Here is a 21,381-nt window from a genome sequence, read left to right as displayed (position 1 = left end):
CACTTCCCCTTTTTTAAAGATTTGCTGAGGGGGGTTTCCCTTCGACATACGACATTTGATGTATGAGAAATGTATAAGGAAAGGGATTATGTATGTATACGATGGGCCCCAGCATAGTGGCACGCCCTTTGACCGGGCGGGGTGTTACAATATGCACAATGGGGCAACATTCATGCAAGATAACATCAAACTCTTGCATGTCCACAATAAAGCATCATTCCCAAGGAAAGATAGGGTGATACAAACCCTATTTGAGATTCAATAGGCATAAATGTAAATCATGGAATAATATGCATATTCATAATAGCTTCTCATATATAACTGACATGCAATTAACGAAGCAAGATGGAACAACATTCATGCAAGACAACATCAAACCCTTGCATGTCCACAATAAAGCATCATTCCCAAGGAAAGATAGGGTGATACAAACCCTATTTGAGATTCAATTGGTATAAATGTAAATCATGGAATAATGTACTGGCAAAGGGGAGATAACTTGTAAAATAGGAAAATATCATGGAATTTAGAAATTAAGTGGTAGGATCTTGCAATGACAAGAGTTAGAAAATAGAACTTGTAATTTAAACATAACTTGAGAAAAGAGGAACTGAACTTGTAAAATAGGAGAAGAACTTGCAATTTAAAAGATCAGGAACTAAGAGCTTGCATATTAATAAGAAAACTGAGATGTTGCCTCTTAGATGAAACAAAGAGGAAGAAGAACTTGCCTTAATGGGAATAAGATCTTGCAAATTAAAAACATGAACTTGAGAAGAGGGAGAAACTGAACTTGCATATTAATAAAAACTGAGACCTTGCTTCTCAATTGACAAAGAAGAACTTGCAAAAACTAGGAAGAGAACTTGTCTTAAATATCTTCTTAATTCTTGCATCATACTAGGATTACTATGCCACGGCCCAAACTTACACGGTCAAAATTTCCCTTAATTCTCCAAAATTTTCCATAATTTCTCCCTAAAACTATCCCCCCAAAATCTTGTATTTCACTCAATGAAATGGCCTATTTATAGGCCAAGGGGAAGGGAAGGCAGTGGGAGAAAATTTCCTTTCTTTTTTTTTTTTTTTCCAGAAAATCAGTGCTGGACACGTGGTTGCTGACGCGCTCGGCCGCGCCTAGCCGCGTGGTCGCGTGCATGCTGGCAGCGTGGCCGAGCGCCCCCGGCCAGGCGGCCGTGTGCCCGGCCATGCGGTCGCTTGTATGCGGCCCGCGTGGCGCACGCGCGTGCGCACCGGGCTTGGGCTGCTATGAATTTCACATTGTTTTTTTCAAGTCACCATAAAATACTTATTTTCTTTAAAATTTTCCCATATACAATAATATCCTCAAATAATTATGTTTAATCCCAAAAAAATCTCCATAAAACCTCACATTACTCGATAAATTACCTTAAAACCATAAATTAATTATTTTACTTAAATCATCAAATCACTTCAAATGCCGAAATTAAAAATTGCCAATTATCTCAAATTTTGAGATGTTACAAGGCAAATCCCATCCACATTTAATAGAGGTCTCGTCAGCACCATGCCACCGTTAGGGAGCCTCGTTGGCGTTGGATATCTAGTCCCATTACCCTGTAACGCTCGATGCAAACATGCATGCAGGATGATCTCTCATCATTCTATATAAACTTACCTTATCAAGAGTTAAGGTATGTTTTTTTCTAGCCTACTGATACTCTACCATTTTAATCTCTTACTTACTTGAACGTCGAAGTGCTTGTAGGTGCCAACCACCCCTCGCCGTGCCGATCACTGGAGTCCGTTCCCTGCTACTGCAAGCTCACGCTGATTATCCCTTTGGGTTGAAATGAACATTTGACGCCCATCGTGGGGCCTAGTAAAACTTACCTACCCCATAAACCTCACAAAACATCCCATACCAATCTCAACTATCTTCCCATGGCCAGAACCAGAAGTGTCCCTAACCCAGAAAACCCAAACACTAACTATTCCTTCCTAACCCAAAAGAGGACGATCGGAGGTGGGGCGCAGGCTCTGGCAATAGGTTCGTCCGGGGGGCAGCTGGCACCTGTAAGCACTCTAATGGTTGAGTGAGTACGAGAGTAAGGAGAGACAATGTATCAATAGGTTAGAGGTCATAACATACCTTGGCTCTAAAGAGAGCTAGTTGATATAAAATGAGGAGATGTCATTTTACATGCATGTGTCATGCGTTTGCAGGTGATGGGACTAGATATCCGGCGCCGATAGAGGTTCCCAGGTGGTAGCATGGTGGCGATGAGACTCTCATTAATGTGGATGGGATCCGCCATTAATGAGGATGAGATCTGAGACCGTCGCGCGAATATCCAGTGGAGTTATAATGATGCCATGGCAGACTGGCGTTGGGCTAGGGTTGGGTCTAGAAGGAGGACCAAGATTAGGTCAAGATTGGGCCTAAGGAGAGGGACGAGATTGGGCCTAAGAAGATGGCTGAGATTGGGCCTGAGAAGAGGGCTGAGTTTGGGCATAGATGGTCCACTAACCATCTTCTAGAAAATCCAGCCACCATGGAGGTTCTCTTCCAGACTATCCAATAACTTTAAAACCAAGTTGTTGAGTTAACCCAAAATTAACAGCGTGACCAACGCAATGAACAGGTTGACAACGATGTAGAAGGTAGCCGCCACCAACACCACTAGACTACCCATACCCTTGTTCCTCCATCTTCTATATCCCTATATTCTTTAGGCCATCCCTTCTCGGAGTTCATTATGGTTGTGCCTTTGTCAGATGGTTTTCGCCTCCCTAGTGCCCTAGACCCATATGATGCACTACTAACTCTTAGGAGCACCTGACCATATTCAACGCCGCGATGCTGTTGAGCGGGAGCACATATCCGATCATGTGCTGTGCATTTCCCAGTACACTTAAGAAGTCAGCTATGCTATGGTTCTCCTCCTTGGAACCAAACTCTATCCATGACTTCTTTAAGCTAACCACATGCTTCTTTGCCCACTTCTCCACCAACTGAACGCATCGTAAAACATCAGTGAACCTTATCAATTTGAGGCAAGGAGGAAACGAGCTACTCCGAGCCTTCCTGCATAGGTTCAACTAGGAGGTCGTTGAGATCAGAGATCTAAACCTAACAGTTTCCCTACATGCTATTATGGTCGGGTTGAAACCAGGGTCCTTCATCGACTCACTAGCTTGGAAACCTCCTGCCAATCTGGATGATCTCAAATAATGGGTTGTGGGTTACATAACATGGAGGAGGTGTCAGCCGCTTGACCAATGATACCCAACCACAAGCTTGACCATATACAGGGCCTTCTACCAGGCATCAACGTTATCCCGAGAGAGACTTTGGTCGAACACAGGAAAATAGAGACCATAATAGGGGACAAAGAGAGCTAGCTCTGATCCCTTAGACACCTCGGTTGCGCTATGATACCTATACTCCCCTCATAACCAGGCAAGATTAGATTTTCCAAAAGGTTTACAACTCAAAGGTTATCCCACTCCCGGACACCAACGAGAAATGACCTCCCCGTGACAACATTGATGCCAGCAGGCAGTGTGATTATCACTGCATGTTTGGACACACAATCAAAGAGTGTGCCACCTTGAAGGATTAGATTGAGTGCCTGGTCAATGAGGGCCATCTTTGCCAGTACACTTACAGGGCAGACCGAAGGCCATCCTCATGGGGTAATCCAGACAGATGAAGGAGCCACAACCCTCAGAAGCGACAACGAGTGGATGAAACGTGAAATACAAGACCACCCACAACTGAGCAAATAACGAGGGACATCGACACAATTTATAGAGGTTTCGTGGGTGAGGGAAACTCGAGCTTAGCAAGAAAGTGACACCTCTGAGTAGTAATGTAGGGTTAGTAATGCGAGAGGAAGTAAAAAAGGATAGCCTAGCATCTAGTGATCTCCTTCACCAACAAAGAATTTGAGGGGATTGATCAAAACTATTGGTCCCTTAAGGTATGGCCACTTAAGAGGGGGGTGAATTGAGTAATTATTTTTTTTTCTCAATTTTAATAAATATTATTGATTAAAGATTTTATTGGAAAATATATTTGATAAATATAATAAATTATGTTTAAGATTAATAATAAATGTAAGCCATAAGATATAACAAAAATAAATATAATGAGACACAACACAAGTTATAGTGATTCGGTGTTTTCACACACACCTATTTCACTCTCCCAAGGTCTAACCACCATTGGGGTTCCACTAAATCAAAATCACCAAGATTTTCACACTATCTCACCTTGAAAACTAGATACACACCTAGATTACAATGGGTTCTAGGCAACCACTACACTAAAGTTTTCTCCCTAACTTACCTTGAAAATTAGATTCACATAGATTTTAACGGATCTAGGAAACCTATACAATTCTCAATAATAATTTAAATGCTTACAAATAATTTTTCCACACTTGGACACAAATGAACAATTAAGAAAAAATTATATAAGGCAATAATATTTAAATAAATAAATAAATAAATTTGTAACCTCAAATGGAGAAGTTCGGATTTGTCGTAGAAGACTTGAAGAACTTTTCTCCTCTTGCCTTGTGGCTCTTCGGTGGATGAACAATGAATCTTTGAGAGCCTTGGCATGCTTGAAAATTAGCTTGAGAGCTTTTGAGAGATTTGGATGTGCAATATGTGCAATAGATACTCAAAAAATGAGTTTGGAAGGTATTTATAAGCATTTTAGCCACTAAAGAAAGGGTTAATATGAAGTTTGAAATTCAAAAAATGTTTAAACTTTCTCAAACAATAAGAAAACATGTCTCACCTTAATTCAAAATAAATTTACTTTTTGTATGAGAAATCAAGATTTAAAAATTCAAATATAAGCTTTTGAGACATAAATGATTAAAATAAGAAAACATGTTTAAAAGCAATCTCCTTTAATTCAAAATAAATTTACTTTTTGCATGAGTAAGAGAAAACATGTCTAAAACTAATTCTTTTTAATTTAAAATAAATTTACTTTTTGTATGGGAAAGAGAAAACATGTCTAAAAGTAATTGTCCTTTAATTCAAAATAAATATACTTTTTGCATAAGTAATAAAAGCATTTATCAATAAATGAAAATTCAAACATAAACTTTTGAGACATAAATGATCAAAAGAAGGAAATATATTTAAAGACAATCCACCTTTAATTTAAAATAAATTTACTCTTTGTACCCACTTTTAATTCAAAATAAATTTATTTTTTTATATGAGAAAGAAATACATTTATATCATAAAAATATTTTTGTTAATTATCAAAACTTAAATAATATAAGCAAGTTAGCTCAACATTCTCTCATTTTTTGATGATGACAAAAAAATGATTTATGAGGTGATTAATGTGATAAATTTTTTTCTTTTTGAACTCCCCCTTAATTTAAGCTCTCCCTTTAAAAAATACTAATAGCATAAAAATGTTTTGGATATAACTTAATAGATAAAATAATTTTTAAGAGTTATAAAGACCAAATTTGATTGTTAAATCTGATTTTCTTGATTGCACCTGCTTGATGTCCTATCTGTAACACCAGATGTAACCGGTGTTAAGAGAACAGGAAAGGAAGTAAGTAAACTTCCAAAAATGCCCTTGAGGAAGTGATGACCCTTGAGATTGAGAATGCCCATGAGAAGGGTATTTTGGTAATTTGGATAGAGAAATCCAATAAAGGGTATTTTGATAAATTAAAAATAATTCTTATGCGGAATTAGGTGTGTAAGTGAATAAAAATCCCAATTTGGTATTTATGTGGAGATATATGGGATTAATAAATTCACAAAGAGTATTTGAGAATTTTGGAATTTAATTCCATAAAGGAAATTTAATTTTGGAAATAGGGAAAATGGTGGATATTAAATTATTTGAGGAGAATAATTATATTTTCCCTAAGTTGTGAATTAATGTGGTAATGCCACTTGGAGAGATGAGATTAAACTTGGAAGCCAAGGTTAGTGTCTTGTTGTGACACTTGGCATTTTGTGGTTCAAGTATAATTGGGTGAATTAATTAAATGCAAAAGAAATGTTAATTGGTCTTTCAAGCATTTAATGAGAGGCATGATTATATGGATTAAAGTAAATCCAAAAGAAAATGATAAATGGTCACCATTAATGCCTTGGAAAATATGAGAGTTAAATAAATCTAAAGGAAAATGGGAAAATGGTCTCCCATTAATGCTTTGGAAAATTGTGGGATTTATTTAAATGAGAAGGAAAGTATTATGTCTTTCAAAGTGGTCTCTCATGTGATGGTGGAAATTAGTCTCATTTAATTAAATGGGAAATAAATAGGAAATTCAAGAGATCTAATGGATGAGATGTATTCTTGAAATAGAAAGTAAATCCAATGGTGGGGATTTAAAGAGAAGAAATGGCATGGATTGCCATCCTATTAAAAGTGTGCTTTCTTTAAATGGTGGAGATTAAGTCTTGAAAAGGCCAAATGATCCAATGGATGAGATTAATCAAGAAAGGAGCACATGGATTGTGCTTTCTTGTGTTTTCTCCAAGAGAGAAGTCTTGTTTATTAAAATGAATGGTTGAGATTTAGTTTTCCCTTAAGCACATGGATTGTGCCTTTAGTGAATGGCTAGGATGCATTCTTGAAATATGGGAAAACTAGTATAAAAAGGAAAGTGTGGGAGACTTGTCTCCCTTTTGGCCATTTGTAGAAATGAAGAGGGAAGAAAAGAAAGAAAGAGAAAGAAGTCTCCATGGAGGGAAAAGTGAAGAAAGAAAGAAGATGATGAAGAAAATCAAGGCAAGTATTCTTTCTTCTCCTTATTTTTTGTGTGCTTGTATGCAAAAATTAAGTGGCTTGTTGAAATGCCATTTTAGGTGGGAGAAAGTGATGTTGGAAGCTCTCTTGAAGTGAAGATTTAATTATTCAAGAAGAGGTAAGGGTTGGCCCCCATGGGAGGGTGACCTTGCAATGGGTTGTAAATATGTTTCATAAATGTATATGTTGCATTGGCATGTTCTTTTATGTTCATGAGACTTATGACCATAGGTTAGTTTGAGAACATGGTTGAAATGGTGGGTTGATGCCTCTAACCTTGGAGGGTTGTGAGGGCAAAGAAACCTAGCCACACTTGCATGCATTTGGCATCATATAACTTGTTATGTTCATATTTATTTGGCATTGCACCCTTATTGAGCTTAATAGCTCATGAGGTTTTTACCCTCACATATAGGTTGTGGAAGCATGGGAAGAATCAAGGAAGAGGTGGAATGGCATGTGGAAGAATGGAAATGATGATTCAAGTGCATGTTATGGCTTATGGAAGCCTATCTTGTTATGTTTAATTTATGGAATGTAATTTCATTTGCTTGATGATGGCTTGTTAAAGCCCAAGAGCATGTGTGTATTTTATATCTTGGAATGTATGTTTTCATTTAGAAGGTAAGTTATTGGATTATGGCTTATGGCATGTGGAAGCCTAAGTTTTGGTGAAATCTTATTTTGGAATGTTTTGGAAGAATCAAGGTTATGGTTTACGCCTTAATTTTTGGAGAAAATAGGCTAAAATTGATGGAAGTGTAGTATTTTTTTATATATTTTAAATTTCTAGGAAATTTGGGTTTTTTTAAAGCCCAAAGAAAAAAAAAAGAAAGAAAAAGAAATAGAGAAGTGAAAATGGTAGCAGGAGGCTGAACCAGGCAGCAGGAGGCTGCAGGCGCGCGCGCGGCTCGCGCTGCGGGCGCACCGCGGGGCCCCGTGCGGGCCCTGGGCGCGCCAGTGGGCCCCGCCGGCCAAATTTTTTTAAAATTTGGATTTTTTGGGAAATTAAGGGGCATTTCTAAATTGATTTTGGGCCTCGGAGAAATTTTCAAAATAAAGGGATTTTTCGGGCATTTTTGGAGAAAATGCTGAAATTTTGGAAAATTGAAAATTTGAGTTTTTCCTCCAAAAATTGGTAATAAATCAATGGATTGATTTAAATGGTGATTTTATGGAGCCCGGTAAAAATTCTTGGATGGGAAAAGAATTAAAATAATTGGGAAAATGGTGATTGGGCATCTGAATGAGATTTTCTTTATAGCCGAATGCGGTGTGGTTGAAGCCCAATTCTGCTTATGAATCCTGGGGTTCCGAGAAGGGAAGGACAAGCCTAGTTCCCACCTAGGGCGTTTCATCTTGAAACATGGTCCACCATTCACCAAAGGCCGGGTAGGTGGACAATTCGGGTGATTGTTCACGAGTAACACCCGTAAGTGGGAGCGGGGCGTTACACTATCTCTCGGATATACTATTTCCTCACATGCACGAAAAAATATCATAATACATTTTTCTTCCCCCATAAAAAAATAATATACAATTCACACTCTGATACATACAATCTCTTATCTCATAACATCTTATTCTTTTCCTACTTTTTGTTATAATAAAAAAGATATTGTTAACGAAGAAAATAAAGATATATAAACAATATAGCTCATGAGAGAAATATATTGAGCATAATCCACAATATTGAGCGTAATTCAAGATTACACAACATCAAAGAAAGTAATCATAGTATAGTCAAGGGATATAGTAACATTACAAAATTTACAAAGCAGTAATCTAAGGCACCCACGTTGATAGCTTTGGATTTCGCCGATGCTCAATGCTGATAATGGTTGCCGAACACGACATATCCAAGTTCATCTATATCACCTGGGAATGGCCATTGGCTGCTGCTAGTTTCAACTAGATATGGTTGCAAACTAGTCTCTTGGAAATAAAGAAATGACACATTTTCTTCTTGGATGACTGGGTTCTCAAAATTCAAAATAGAATTTGGATCATCCACGGGGAAAGATCCATTGTCATAATATGGCTTTGAATTAGTTTCTGGGTGAAACCAATTTTGAACATTGAGAGGGTTTTCAAATAGTAATTGTTCCAATAAAGATAGATGAAATTGAAGATCGACGACTTGTTGTTGGAGGGAAAAAATGTAAGATACACAGTCATAAATAGGATCTTGAAGCCTAGCTTGAGCTTCATACAAGAGTGTAGCGACAACTCCATAACGGTCACTAACTCGAAACTAGGCCAGGAGTTTTGAGGCATTACTGGCACAAAAAACCTTATGGATAGCTGCAAAATCAGTAGATCATTCTTCATGGAAGAAGAAAGGGGTAAAGACGCACGATTGAGTACATTTTCTTCTTAATACTTTGCAGGCACCGCACGGAGAACCGGGTTCTGACATGATCCTTTTTTTTTTTTCAAAGACTGGGTAGATCTGGCTGGATCTAGATACTTGGTAGATCTGGGTAGATTTAGCTAGATCTAGGTACTGGGTAGATCTGACTGGATCTGGGTAGATCTGGCTAGATGTTGGAACTGGGTAGATTAGGTTGGACAAACAGACGAACAGACTTGGAGCCCGGATCTAGATAGATCTGGCTAAAACAACAAATAACCGAAGAACAGGGATAGAAACTCACCGTGATCTGGTGGTTGTTAGCATGGATCTGGTGGCTGTCGGCGCGGACTTGGTGGTTGTCGATGTGGATCTGGGAGGCGACAACAACGGTGGTCGGCATGGATCTGGGTGGCGGTAACAGAGACCATGATCTGATGACAATGATAGATCTAAGTGGATATGAACTCACCATGGATTTGTTCTGGTTGGAGCAATGGCCGACGTAGGTTTAGGAAAGCACGGATCTGGGTGGCAACAACAACGATGGCATTCGCGGATCTAGAGGCCACAACGACAGCAAGGCAGCAATGAACGAGGGGACAACAGAGATGACGACGAATGATGGGACAATGGAAACGATGACGAATGAGGGGACGATAGAGAATGACAGGGGTGATGAGAGAGAGAGAGAGACAAAGACAGAGACAGAGAGAGAGAGAGAGAGAGAGAGAGAGAGAGAGAGAGGGAGAAGGACATAGGCGACAAGAGAAAATGACGATGGAAAAGGACGTCAGCAACAAGAGAGAAGGACGATGGGTTTTGAGAGAAATTGGTGATTTGTAGAAGAATGAGAGAGTGAGAGAGATGATTAACAGAGGCAAAAGCAAGAATCGGGTGAAGACAATCGTCCTTATTCGGGTCAACGAGAGATTTGTTTTTTATTTTATTATTTATTATTATTAATTAATTTTTTATTATTATTTTATTTTATTTTATTATTATTTTTTAAGAATAGAAACAAAATTTGCTCAAGAGATTTTCCCATTTTAATATTCTAAGCTACTCAAAGGGATTTATTATCCCTAATTCCCTTCTAATTTATTCTTGAAAATTTATTGAGTTCCAAATAAAGAAAAATCTTTTGATTTTGGAACTAATTTCCAATCTTCATTTTTCTTGCACAACATTGATTCAAAATTCATCTTCTAAGGCTTGATCCACGCAAATTGGCTCAATCATTAGATATGAAGGCCACATTGAAAAACATATAGTCCTTACACCTTGACTTGGTTCTCCAATTATTTGATTTATTGGATGATTTTGCACAAATTTATAATTCTTTGGAAGCATACTTAAATCATTCTCGTCTTAGAGAGACAATTTTGTCATCTAATTCTCTTAGCTTTCTTTCTAAAGATTTGAAAATTTTTATCATTTGAAAACAAAAGCACAACCAAGTAATTTTAGAGAAATTTTCTACTATAACATATAATGTTTTCCACCCAAACTTCTAGTTTGTGTGGGTTTAAATAGATTTAAGTGTAAAAGTTGTAAATGCTTACTAATTGCTATTTCACTCATAGATTTAGGCTCAACTATGCTTACTTTAATAGCAAGTATCACAGAAAATTTCTTCACTGATTTTCATTTTAGTAAGCCCGACAACTAGATCAAAACTTTCTTGATTAGGTTTGGATTTACATGACCTAATATATCTTTTTTGCCACAAAAATAATATCCTTATTCTTTACTATTTGGCATTATCTTGGAAAGAGACAGACTTTCCATCTTTGGAAGTGAGATCTTATAAATAGATATCTCACTAGTCATGTGGCGTGAGCATCCACTTATCCATATATCATTTACTACCCATTGTGATCCTCACGTACATTTGCATATTTGATAAGATCATGTTTTAGGTTTGGGTACCCATCTATAGACAGGTCCCTTGAATCTTTCTTCATTAGGATCAAATGATTTAATTATTCTTGATGTATGTGGATGAGGAGCAACATTTAAAATTTTATGATCTAACTCATTCATTATTTGTATTACCCCTTTGGGTATCCACATTTGTACTATGTTGTTTCTCTTAGGTTGGGGTCTCCATCTAGGTTGTTTCCATTCTCTCTTAGGTGTTTTGTACCTTGGTTTGGGATTTGAATTTTTCTTTGAAATTAATGTGGCTAAACTTTTCTGTATTGCATTCTTTTCCACTAATAGTTTATTATTTTAAGTTTTTAATAATTTTTTTTCTTCTTGAAGATTAGTTAATTGATCTTTTAATTTATTTTCATTTTCTTTCTTGAGTTCTTGTTATTTTTCTTTTAAGTTCTTTATTTCACTCTTTAATTTTTTATTTTCTTTTTTATGATTCTTCTTGATTGTTTTTATTTCTTTCTTAATAGATATATATTTTATGTATAGTTTTTTGTATGCTTTTTGTAATTCTTCTAACTCTAAGTTATCTTCATCTTCTTCCATAGCCATAAAGCATACATGTGTATTTTCCTTGTTGGATTGGAATGACTTACTAGAATCATCCATATCCCATGCGGGAATGACATTTCTCTTTGATTTCTTGACTCTTTTTTCTCTATTATTCTTTTTCCTTTTCTTCTCACCTTGAATGCTAATGTTTTCTTTTCATTATACTCTTTAGTATCTTCATTCATTTTCCTTAGCATTCTAAAAATATTTGAGGCTTTTTCGAACCATCCATTCAAATTACTAATTATCTCACTAAGCCATAATTTACATCTTTGATATTGAGACATAAGAAAACTCATTTTAGAATTATTGGTTCCTTCATGAATTCTCTCTAATTCTTTCCATAATTCATGAGATGTGGAGCACGAAGACAATTTTTCATACTCATTAAGCATTAAAGAACTAAGAATTAAATACCTTGCCTTATGGTTCATTTCTATTTTTCTTAGGTCTTCCTTTAACCATTATTCCTCATATTGAGAGGATAGATTAAATCCATCCCCAATAAGTCTTCATAAAAGATAGCTTATGGAAATGATATAAGATTCCATCCTAATCTTCTAAAAAGTATAATCCTTTCTAATGAGCATTGGAGGACTAGAGGGGATTGAGATATCACATAGGGATTGGCTAAAATAAGAGGCCATTATAAGATCTTATCCTAAGATTTAAGATTGACAATCACAAATATTTTAGGACCCGCTCTGATACCAATTGTTGGTCTCTTAAGATATGGCCACTCAAGAGGGGGGTGAATTGAGTGATTAATTTTTTTTTCTCAATTTTAATAAATATTATTGATTAAAGATTTTATTGGAAAATATATTTGAAAAATATAATAAATTATGTTTAAGATTAATAATAAATGTAAGCCACAAGATATAACAAAAATAAATACAATGAGACACAACACAAGTTATAGTGGTTTGGTGTTTTCACACACACCTAGTCCACTCTCCCAAGGTCAAACCACCCTTGGGGTTCCACTAAATCAAAATCATCAAGGTTTCCATACTATCTTACTTAGAAAACTAGATACACACCTAGATTACAATGGGTTCTAGGCAACTACTACACCAAAGTTTTCTCCTTAGCTTACCTTGAAAACTAGATTCACCTAAATTTTAACGGATTTAGGAAATCTATACAATTCTCAATAATAATTTAAATGTTTACAAATAATTTGTCCACACTTGGACACAAATAAACAATTAAGAACAAATTATACAAGGTAATAATATTTAAATAAATAAATAAATTTATAAACTCAAATGGAGAAGTTCAGATTTGTCGTAGAAGACTTGAAGAACTTTTCTTCTCTTGCCTTGTGGCTCTTCGGTGGATGAATAATAAATCTTTGAGAGCCTTGGAATACTTGAAAATTAGCTTGAGAGCTTTTGGGAGTTTTGGATGTGCAATATATACAATGGATACTCAAAAAATGAGTTTACAAGGTATTTATAAGCATTTTAGCCACTAAAGAAAGGGTTAATATGAAGTTTGAAATTCAAAAAATATTTAGACTTTCTCAAACAATAAGAAAACATGTCTCACCTTTAATTCAAAATAAATTTACTTTTTGTATAAGAAATCAAGATTTGAAAATTCAAATATAAGCTTTTGAGACATAAATGATTAAAACAAGAAAACATATCTAAAAACAATTTCCTTTAATTCAAAATGAATTTACTTTTCACATGAGTAAGATAAAACATGTTTAAAGTAATTCTCTTTAATTTAAAATAAATTTACTTTTTGTATGAAAAAGAAAAAACATGCCTAAAAGTAATTCTTCTTTAATTCAAAATAAATATACTTTTTGCATAAGCAATAAATATATTTATTAATAAATAAAAATTCAAATATAAACTTTTGAGACATAAATGATCAAAAGAAGGAAACATATTTAAAGACAATCCATCTTTAATTTAAAATAAATTTACTCTTTGTATGCACTTTAATTCAAAATAATATTTTTTATATGAGAAAGAAATATATTTATATCATAAAAATATTTTTGTTAATCATCAAAACTTAAATAATATGAGCAAGTTGGCTCAACAAAAACCTTGACGACCCCATGGTAGTCTCTGTAATATCTAGTGTTCAATATTATAAGCATTTTTAGAAATTATGAGGTCAAAATCGGTATTTATTAAAGTTTCGGGCTTTTGGGTAATATTCAAAATACAACCGAAGGATGAGGGACTGTGTCAAGCAAGCCAATAAAGGTAAAACTATCCAAATAAGTACTATTTGACAAAATCAAGAGATGTTCGAAGGTTTGAGAACAAAAATGCGTGATTAGGGGCATCCGGGCAAAAGTACAGATTTCATAAACTGCCCAAAGGAGGATGAAACAATGAATTTTCTAGGAAATCTTAAGGGAAATGAATAGTTTAGAACCTGAGGGTAGTCGAGGAATTAACGAAAAGTCTAGGGGTGCCATGGGTACATGGCCGTCAGCAGCCGCCTCTGGACGTCGGGAAGCTCGCCTAGAGGTGCTAGAACGGTCTTCAGGTGATGATGAAGCTTCAAGGGGTGGCCATTGGCCGAGCATGGCGGCGACGTGACCGGAATTTATGGCGGATGAGACCAAGAATTCGGACGGATTTTTAAAACAATTTAGCTCGTGAAATAGGGCTAGTTGATAGGATTAAAGGCTAGATCCAGGCTTAAGGGATAAGGATGAGCAAGATATGGTGGGAAATCGAGTAAAAAATGAATATAAAAGGGTGTTCTTGGCCGAGGGTTTCAAAAATAAAAACGGCCAAAATTTCTTATGTTTTGGCCTGAATCGAGGCTCACGGATAAGGGGCTTTTGTTCCTTGGGTGTTGAGGATTGTTTTTGGAGCATTTTGAGTCGATTGGTATAGAAATAGAGGGATTTTTGTGAGTTCGTCGGAAAATCATGCTTGGTCGGATCGCGACCTGCAACCGCCATTTAAGGCGTCCTCCGGTGGGTGTTTCAGCCATTTGAGGGTGCCATTGAGATTGCCTCATCGGGATCCTCAAGGCCCCATAGTCGTTTTGGCTAAAGGAAGTCGCCAGAAAGTTGCCATAGTCAAAGAAGACGATCGGAGCCGGCTGCGCGTGGGCTTCACTCGCCGAGCCTTTGGGTGGCGCGTGAAGGTGTGTGAGGTAGGTTTTTTCCTTGATTTTAATTTTTTAATTTTTGTAAAATTATTTTAGGAATTATCATGGAAAAATATTTGATGAAACTTGATGTTAGGTATTTTTTATGAATTTTCGAAGGTAAGAAAGGTTTAAAAATAAAGAAAAATATAGAAAATTGAGAAAAAAATAGAAATATTGATTTCTAAGGTTATAATGATGAATATGAAACAATTGGTGAGTTGGAAAGAAGAATTGCACGTTTTTTGAGATGTGACACGTTTTTCGAGGCAAAATCTGAACTTTTCCAATTTGAGGTGAGTGGTTTGATTCTAGCTTTATCTTGTCTTGAATGTGTTTTGAAGTGCGTGTAGAGGGTTCTGGTGACTGGTTTTACCCTCCCGAGCTTAGGATTCACATGATCGGACCGGTTCTAGTGAGCGGTTATACCCTCCTGAACCCAAGTTGTTTTACAAAGGCGTTACACCTATTTACATTGTGGCATCATTTGCATATTTAACATGTGAAATATTGCATCAACTATTTCTACTTTTAAAACGAGTCTGTGCATGGCATGTATTTTCATATCATCGGGGTGTCGATTTTTATGTCGTTGTTGGGTCCATATGGGACGGGATGGGATCTTCTTGAGAATGAGACAAGGTTAATCCTGGTGAACAAGTGACACAGTAGGTCACTCGAGAGATTAAGTATGTCGCGGCAAGGTCAACCCCAATGGTGTGTGGAATGAATTTTTCACGGGAGGTTGAGTATGCCAGGGAAATTTCTCAATTTAGACATGTTGCATGTTGTCATTGTCTGTTTATGCCATGCTCGTATGTTGTTCATGCATTGTATAAATTGTTTCATGCTATCACTTAGATGTTTTTATCATCTAACCTGGGTTATGCCCCTGGAACATTCAACGTTCCAGCCAGGGATTGCTGTGAGATCGAAGAAATGGCCGGTGGGGACAACGGTGTTTAGTTGATAGTCGTTGTACCATTTTGAAGATGTCAGAAGTTATTTTGGTATATGTACGAACGGTTATATGATACTGCTGTTATCATTTTGTAATATTGTAACATGTATTACGGAGTAGGATTGATTTGTATGAAATCGTGGTAGGCCACGACATTTTGATATATTTATTCCGCTGTGTTATATCATGTCTCGTTTAGTTTTAAGTTTATTGATCTTGTTAGTTAAACGAGTAGGACTGGGGTTCTCGGGATTTTTATCTGCATGTGGAGATTGCTCTTGGAATCATCGCGGGCGTCGGCCATTGTATGTGATGGGTGTTTCAACTGCATGTGAAGATTGTTCTCATGGCGTCGTGTGTGATAGTCTTAAAAAAAAAAAAGGATTCTCGAGAATTTCCTTATAGTGACGCGCCTGTGTAAGGCGAGGTGTTACAGTCTCGATCATCACTGTCAATTTTTTAGTGAAAAAGGTCCTCGTTGACCAAGGAAGCTTGACCGACTTACTGTATTTGTCCACTTTAAAAAAGATGTGAATCCATAAAAGAGGTTGAAGTCGTTTCACAGGAATTTTGTTGGCCTTTTCAGAGAACAGGTATGAGTCACGGGGTACATTGATTTGCTGACTACGTTTAGAATGACCCCACTCGTCAAAACTATTAGTATCCGATACCCGGTTGTTGATTTCCATACGCCATACAATACATTCCTTGGTTGCCCATCTCTCAACACTTTGGGGGCAGTTGCGTCAACCCCCCACTTAGCTATGAAGTTCTCGGTGTCAGCTATTGAGGTTGGAGTCATTCACCTTGGCCAAAAAGAAGCTCAGGTGTTACCATGATAGCCTTAGTGCTCGAAGCCCCTAACCTGGTAAAGATGATGATAAAAATTAGGCTACCGACAACAGTTAAGTCGTGGGCACTAGCCACAAGGCTCCGCACCATAGTGTGTATATGACTGAGTTGAACCCATGGGGCGAGTTCTCTAACATTCGTCCCCAGTGCATAGAGAAACTTCATCTTGTAAGCCTGGGTCCCCTCTCAGAGCAGGTTAACCACATTAGCTCCACATTGCCGGATGAGCTGAGGGAAAGGCTAGTCGGTCTGCTCCAACAGAATGCTGATCTCTTTGCTTGGACACCTGTTGACATGCCCAAAATTAATCCATCCTTCATTTTTCATAGGCTGGCATTGGACCCAAGCGCTAGACCAGTCGAGCAAAGGAAGAGAAAGTTGGGAGAAGAAAACGAGCACGAAGTGGCCGAGGAGACAACAAAACTCCTCAGGGCCGGATTCATCAGATAGGTGCCATATACCATGTGGCTAGCTAATGTGGTTATGGTGAAAAATTCCTTAGGCAAGTGGAGAATGTGCATTGACTTCATTGATCTGAAGAAAGCATGCTCGAATGATTCATATTCACTGCCCAACATCGACTGGCTTGTAGATGGGGCCTCCGATTATAAATACTTGAGCTTCATGGATACCTATTTTAGATACGATCAGATCCGAATGCACCCTGACGATGAGGAGAAGACGAAGTTCATCATGGAGAATGCTAATTTCTGTTATCGGGTTATGCCATTTGGATTGAAAAACGCAGGTTGCAACTTATCAGTGGTTAATGAACAAAGTGTTTGTAAAGCAGATTGGCCAGAACATTGAAGTCTATGTAGATGACATGATGGCCAAGACATCGAAAAATGATGATTACTACTTGGACTTGGTCGAGATTTTTGCCAACTCTGACAACGCAACGTGAGGCTCAATCCTGAGAAGTGCTTGTTCGGGGTGCAAGCCATAAAATTCCTCGGCTTTATGTTAACCAGTTAGGGGATTGAAGCCAACCCTGATAAATGTAGAGCCATTCTCGAGATGTGCAGCCCTAGCAATATAAAGGAAGTCCAGGGACTAATCAATCGGATTGTAGCTTTATCCCGTTTCCTCTCAAGATTAACAAACTGGGGTCTACCATTCTTCTAATGCCTAAAGAAGCCAGAGGAATTCCAATGAATGGAGCAATATGAAATCACCTTTTAGGAGCTTAAGGGCTCCTTAGCAGCACCCCCCATTCTCTCAAGGATGGAGCTCGCGGAAGAACTCTCGCTTTACCTCTCTATTATTGAAAAAGCCCTCAGTGCAGTATTGGTCAGGGAGGAAAGAAAATCACAACGGTCGGTGTACTTTGTCAGCAGGGTCTTGCAGAGACCCAAGTTTTTTTACTAGAAGATCAAAAAACTAGCACTTGCATTGGTGACCGCAACTCGAAAACTTAGGTCATACTTCCAAAGTCACCAGATCACAGTCCAGATGGATCAACCAATCTAGCAAGTGCTTTAGAAGGCCGAACTCTCAGGAATGATGATTGCATGGTTAATCGAACTCTCCGAATTTGACATACAGTACCAGCCTCGCAAGCACATCATATCTCAAGTACTGTCTGATTTCTGTGTTGAATTATCTTCTTCTGGTCAAAACTCGGAATCTAATCCTTGGTTATTATTTATCGACGGAGCTTCCAACATCAAGGGAAGCGGGGCCGACATAATTCTGGAAGGGCCTAATGGGCTGATAATCAAGTAGTCCATCCATTTTAATTTCAAGGCAAGTAACAACCAAGTAGAATACGAGGCTCTCATAGTCGAACTAAGTTTGGCAAGGGCGATGGGAGCAGTTCGGGTGGCTGCAAGAAGCGATTCTCAATTGGTGACCAATCAAGTGAGGGGAGACTTCCAAGCTAGAGACCCTTAGCTTAACTGATACCTTAGCAAGGTTAAAGCATTAGTTGAGTCCTTTGAATCCTTCAGCATCGAATACATCTCCAGAGAGCAAAACTCGAGGGTTGATCTCCTATTAAAGCTCGCCAATACAAAAAGGCCAGAGAATAATCGATCTATAATACAGGAAGTTCTGGACTCGCCCACTATTGACTCGGCTGATACCCAAGCCATAGAAGTCGGTGTCGAATTCTGGGGATCCCCCATAGTCCAGTATCTTAAAGAGAGAGCATTTCCCACTAACGCCAAGGAAGCTAAGGAGATCGACTTGCTTTTATGTCCTGATCTAGGACTAACTATTCTGACGAGGCTTCACCATGCCACTCCTTAAATGTGTTAACACCAATAAGTTTTCATACATTATGGCTGAGGTATATGAAGGGTTTTATGGTGGCTACATAGGAGGACGATCCTTAGCAGGAAAAATCTTAAGGGCCGACTACTACTGGCCAACAATGAAGAGTGATTACCTAAAGCACGTGAAGAGATGTAAAAAGTGCTAGAAGTTTCCAAGTACACACCATTCCCCGCTAGAGGAGCTATACAACCTAGGCACCACATGTGTAACACCCCGCTTTTCCCTTACCGAGCGTATCACTATGCTGGGGCCCAAATATACATAAATTATTTTTTTCTTTCTTTCTTGGTACATAACTTAACCTTAAGTACCGAATTCCAAACAAAACCCCCTGCAAATAATTAAAAATGCGGAAGCGATAATCGAAACCTAATATAGTACATAATCAATTCACTTTATTTATAACATAAGAATTCGTACCATAGTTAACATCATATCCTCAATATTAAAATACATAAATACATGGAAATTCCATAATATTCTAATAAGGCTAAACATCAATAAAGCATCAGCTAAAATATATCCGAGTCAGCTCGCTGAATCCATCGGCTACGCCATCACGTGCCGTCATATCTCAACATGCTCCTTGCCCTAACTGCAAGTCTAAAACTGGAACGTTGAATGTTCTAGGGGCATAACCCATTAGAAGATGAAACTTCTAGTGAGGATCCAAAACATATATACGAATGCATGATGCAATAACATGAACAACATTTGCCCTTAATGTAACTTTCCTAGCCCGCAAGCCCGGCTAGGAATCCTAGGCAAATCCCGAACTTCTGTAGGATAAGCCTAGCGTTATTCCCTCAACGCCCTTGGGGAATTACGGCTACACTCTGGGGGTGACGTCCCATTCCCATGCACAAATATCAAAGTGACAATAATATCGTGCCATGCTATTATCACGACTTTCCATGCAATATGACAAAATTAATATTGCACTCATAAATAGCATGCTTATAAACAACCATCTCATGAATATCATATAGGATAGGATAACTCACAAAACCATGTTTAGGATAAAGTTACTCACCAAATCATACTTAGGATAGAACAACTCACCTTTTGAGATAAACTTGTATTTTCTCGAAAAGCGTGCATCACCTCGATATGCGTGCCCCACCTCGATTTTCATGCCAACTCTCAAAAGTTATGCCAATCACATCATCTCGATCTCCTCAATCATAAAATAATATTTAATCACTAAATATCCTCAATATTCCATTTATTTCCTTTTATTTTCTATTTTCCTTCATTTTTCGATCTAAAAATCCCAATAAATACATCGAGACTATTTTCTCAAATCTATCTTCATAACAATTCATAATATGCTATAAAATTCAAAGAAAAAATACTGGACTTACCCGGATGTTGCGTTTTCATGCAAAATGAGGTTCTTTGATGCCAAAATCGAGACATAGGGAACCCGAAATTCAAATCTTTTTACACGGACCTTCATAAAATATTTTTCAGACATTTTTGCACATTTTTCCAGAAGCCCACATGACCGCACGTGCCCTAAGATGCTAGGGCGAGTGGGCGCGCGTGGAGAGGGGCGCGTGATCGGCACGGCCATGTCAGCGATTGGGGCTGACTCCACCATTCTCTTTCTCTGGTCTAGTCGATCCTCATGGGCTATCTTGGAGCTCAAAAGGAGCACTGGAGGTGCCCCAACCAAAGGCTCGAAGCCTCGGCCAGGCGGACCGCCACCATTTTTCGGCGAGCTTCGAAACCCCTTTAATCCTTCACCAAAATGCCTCAAATTCTCCAGGAACGATCCTCAGGCCATGGGCAACCAAAGCCCTATGGTTTAAGCCTCTAATTTGTTCATTAAAGTGCCCGATTTGAAGCTCCAACTTCCACCTTTTTGGCCATCTCAAAAACCCTATTTATAGGCATCTTTGATGCTCCAAACGCCCTAGATCAGTTAGCCTATGAGCCTTAGAGCATAACCCTACCCCAGATCGACCTTGAACAAGCCTCATCCGACAACCAAAAGCATTTTACAGGCACTTGATCTCTTTGCCACTTTCGGTGGCTTTTCTGCCTTTACAAAAGTTGGTCCCACGACCACCCTCGTGCCATTCTTGTGGCCAATTTCGGCCATGGTTGACTGCTCAGATTCGCCCATGCTAGCCACTTTGAAAAATTACATTTTGGCCCCTCAACTTTTGGTATTCTCATTTTGGCCCTTTTCCACTTAACCCCTGAAATTTTCAATATTTCCATTGAGTCCCTCAAGTCCTAAAACATCATTTTAATCCTTGAAGATTTCAAAACAACCTTGTTTCGGCCTCCCTCTAGCAATTTCGAAGAAATTGTACTTAGGCCTGAATCTTTGTTTGGCCTTAAACCTCTTCGTTTCTTCCTGAAACCACTGAAGGGTTGTTCCTTATGAAAAATCAAAGCCCCCTCAAGCTTTCGTTGACTTTCGGGAAGTCGTCTATAACAATTCGGTATTGCAGCCTAATTGGCAGCTGTATTTTTACTGTACCGAAAACTGTTCCCGATCCA

At 38.0% G+C, this 21,381-nt stretch overlaps 1 protein-coding gene across 1 annotated transcript; it reads left to right on the top strand.

Moving 5' to 3' along the window:
* The first annotated feature begins 17,100 nt into the window (after positions 1-17,100).
* LOC127796848 (uncharacterized) lies at positions 17,101-17,494 on the top strand. The gene is made up of 2 exons (XM_052329254.1): positions 17,101-17,307; positions 17,381-17,494. The coding sequence occupies exons 1-2, from the start codon at positions 17,101-17,103 to the stop codon at positions 17,492-17,494; spliced, it is 321 nt and encodes a 106-aa protein (XP_052185214.1).
* The last annotated feature ends 3,887 nt before the right edge of the window (positions 17,495-21,381 follow it).

Source organism: Diospyros lotus, chromosome 3 (genome assembly GCF_014633365.1).
Source record: "Diospyros lotus cultivar Yz01 chromosome 3, ASM1463336v1, whole genome shotgun sequence".
In the NCBI taxonomy this organism is placed as follows: domain Eukaryota; kingdom Viridiplantae; phylum Streptophyta; class Magnoliopsida; order Ericales; family Ebenaceae; genus Diospyros; species Diospyros lotus.
The sequence above is the reverse complement of the archived record's forward strand: the minus strand, read 5'-3'. Positions and strand labels throughout refer to the sequence as shown.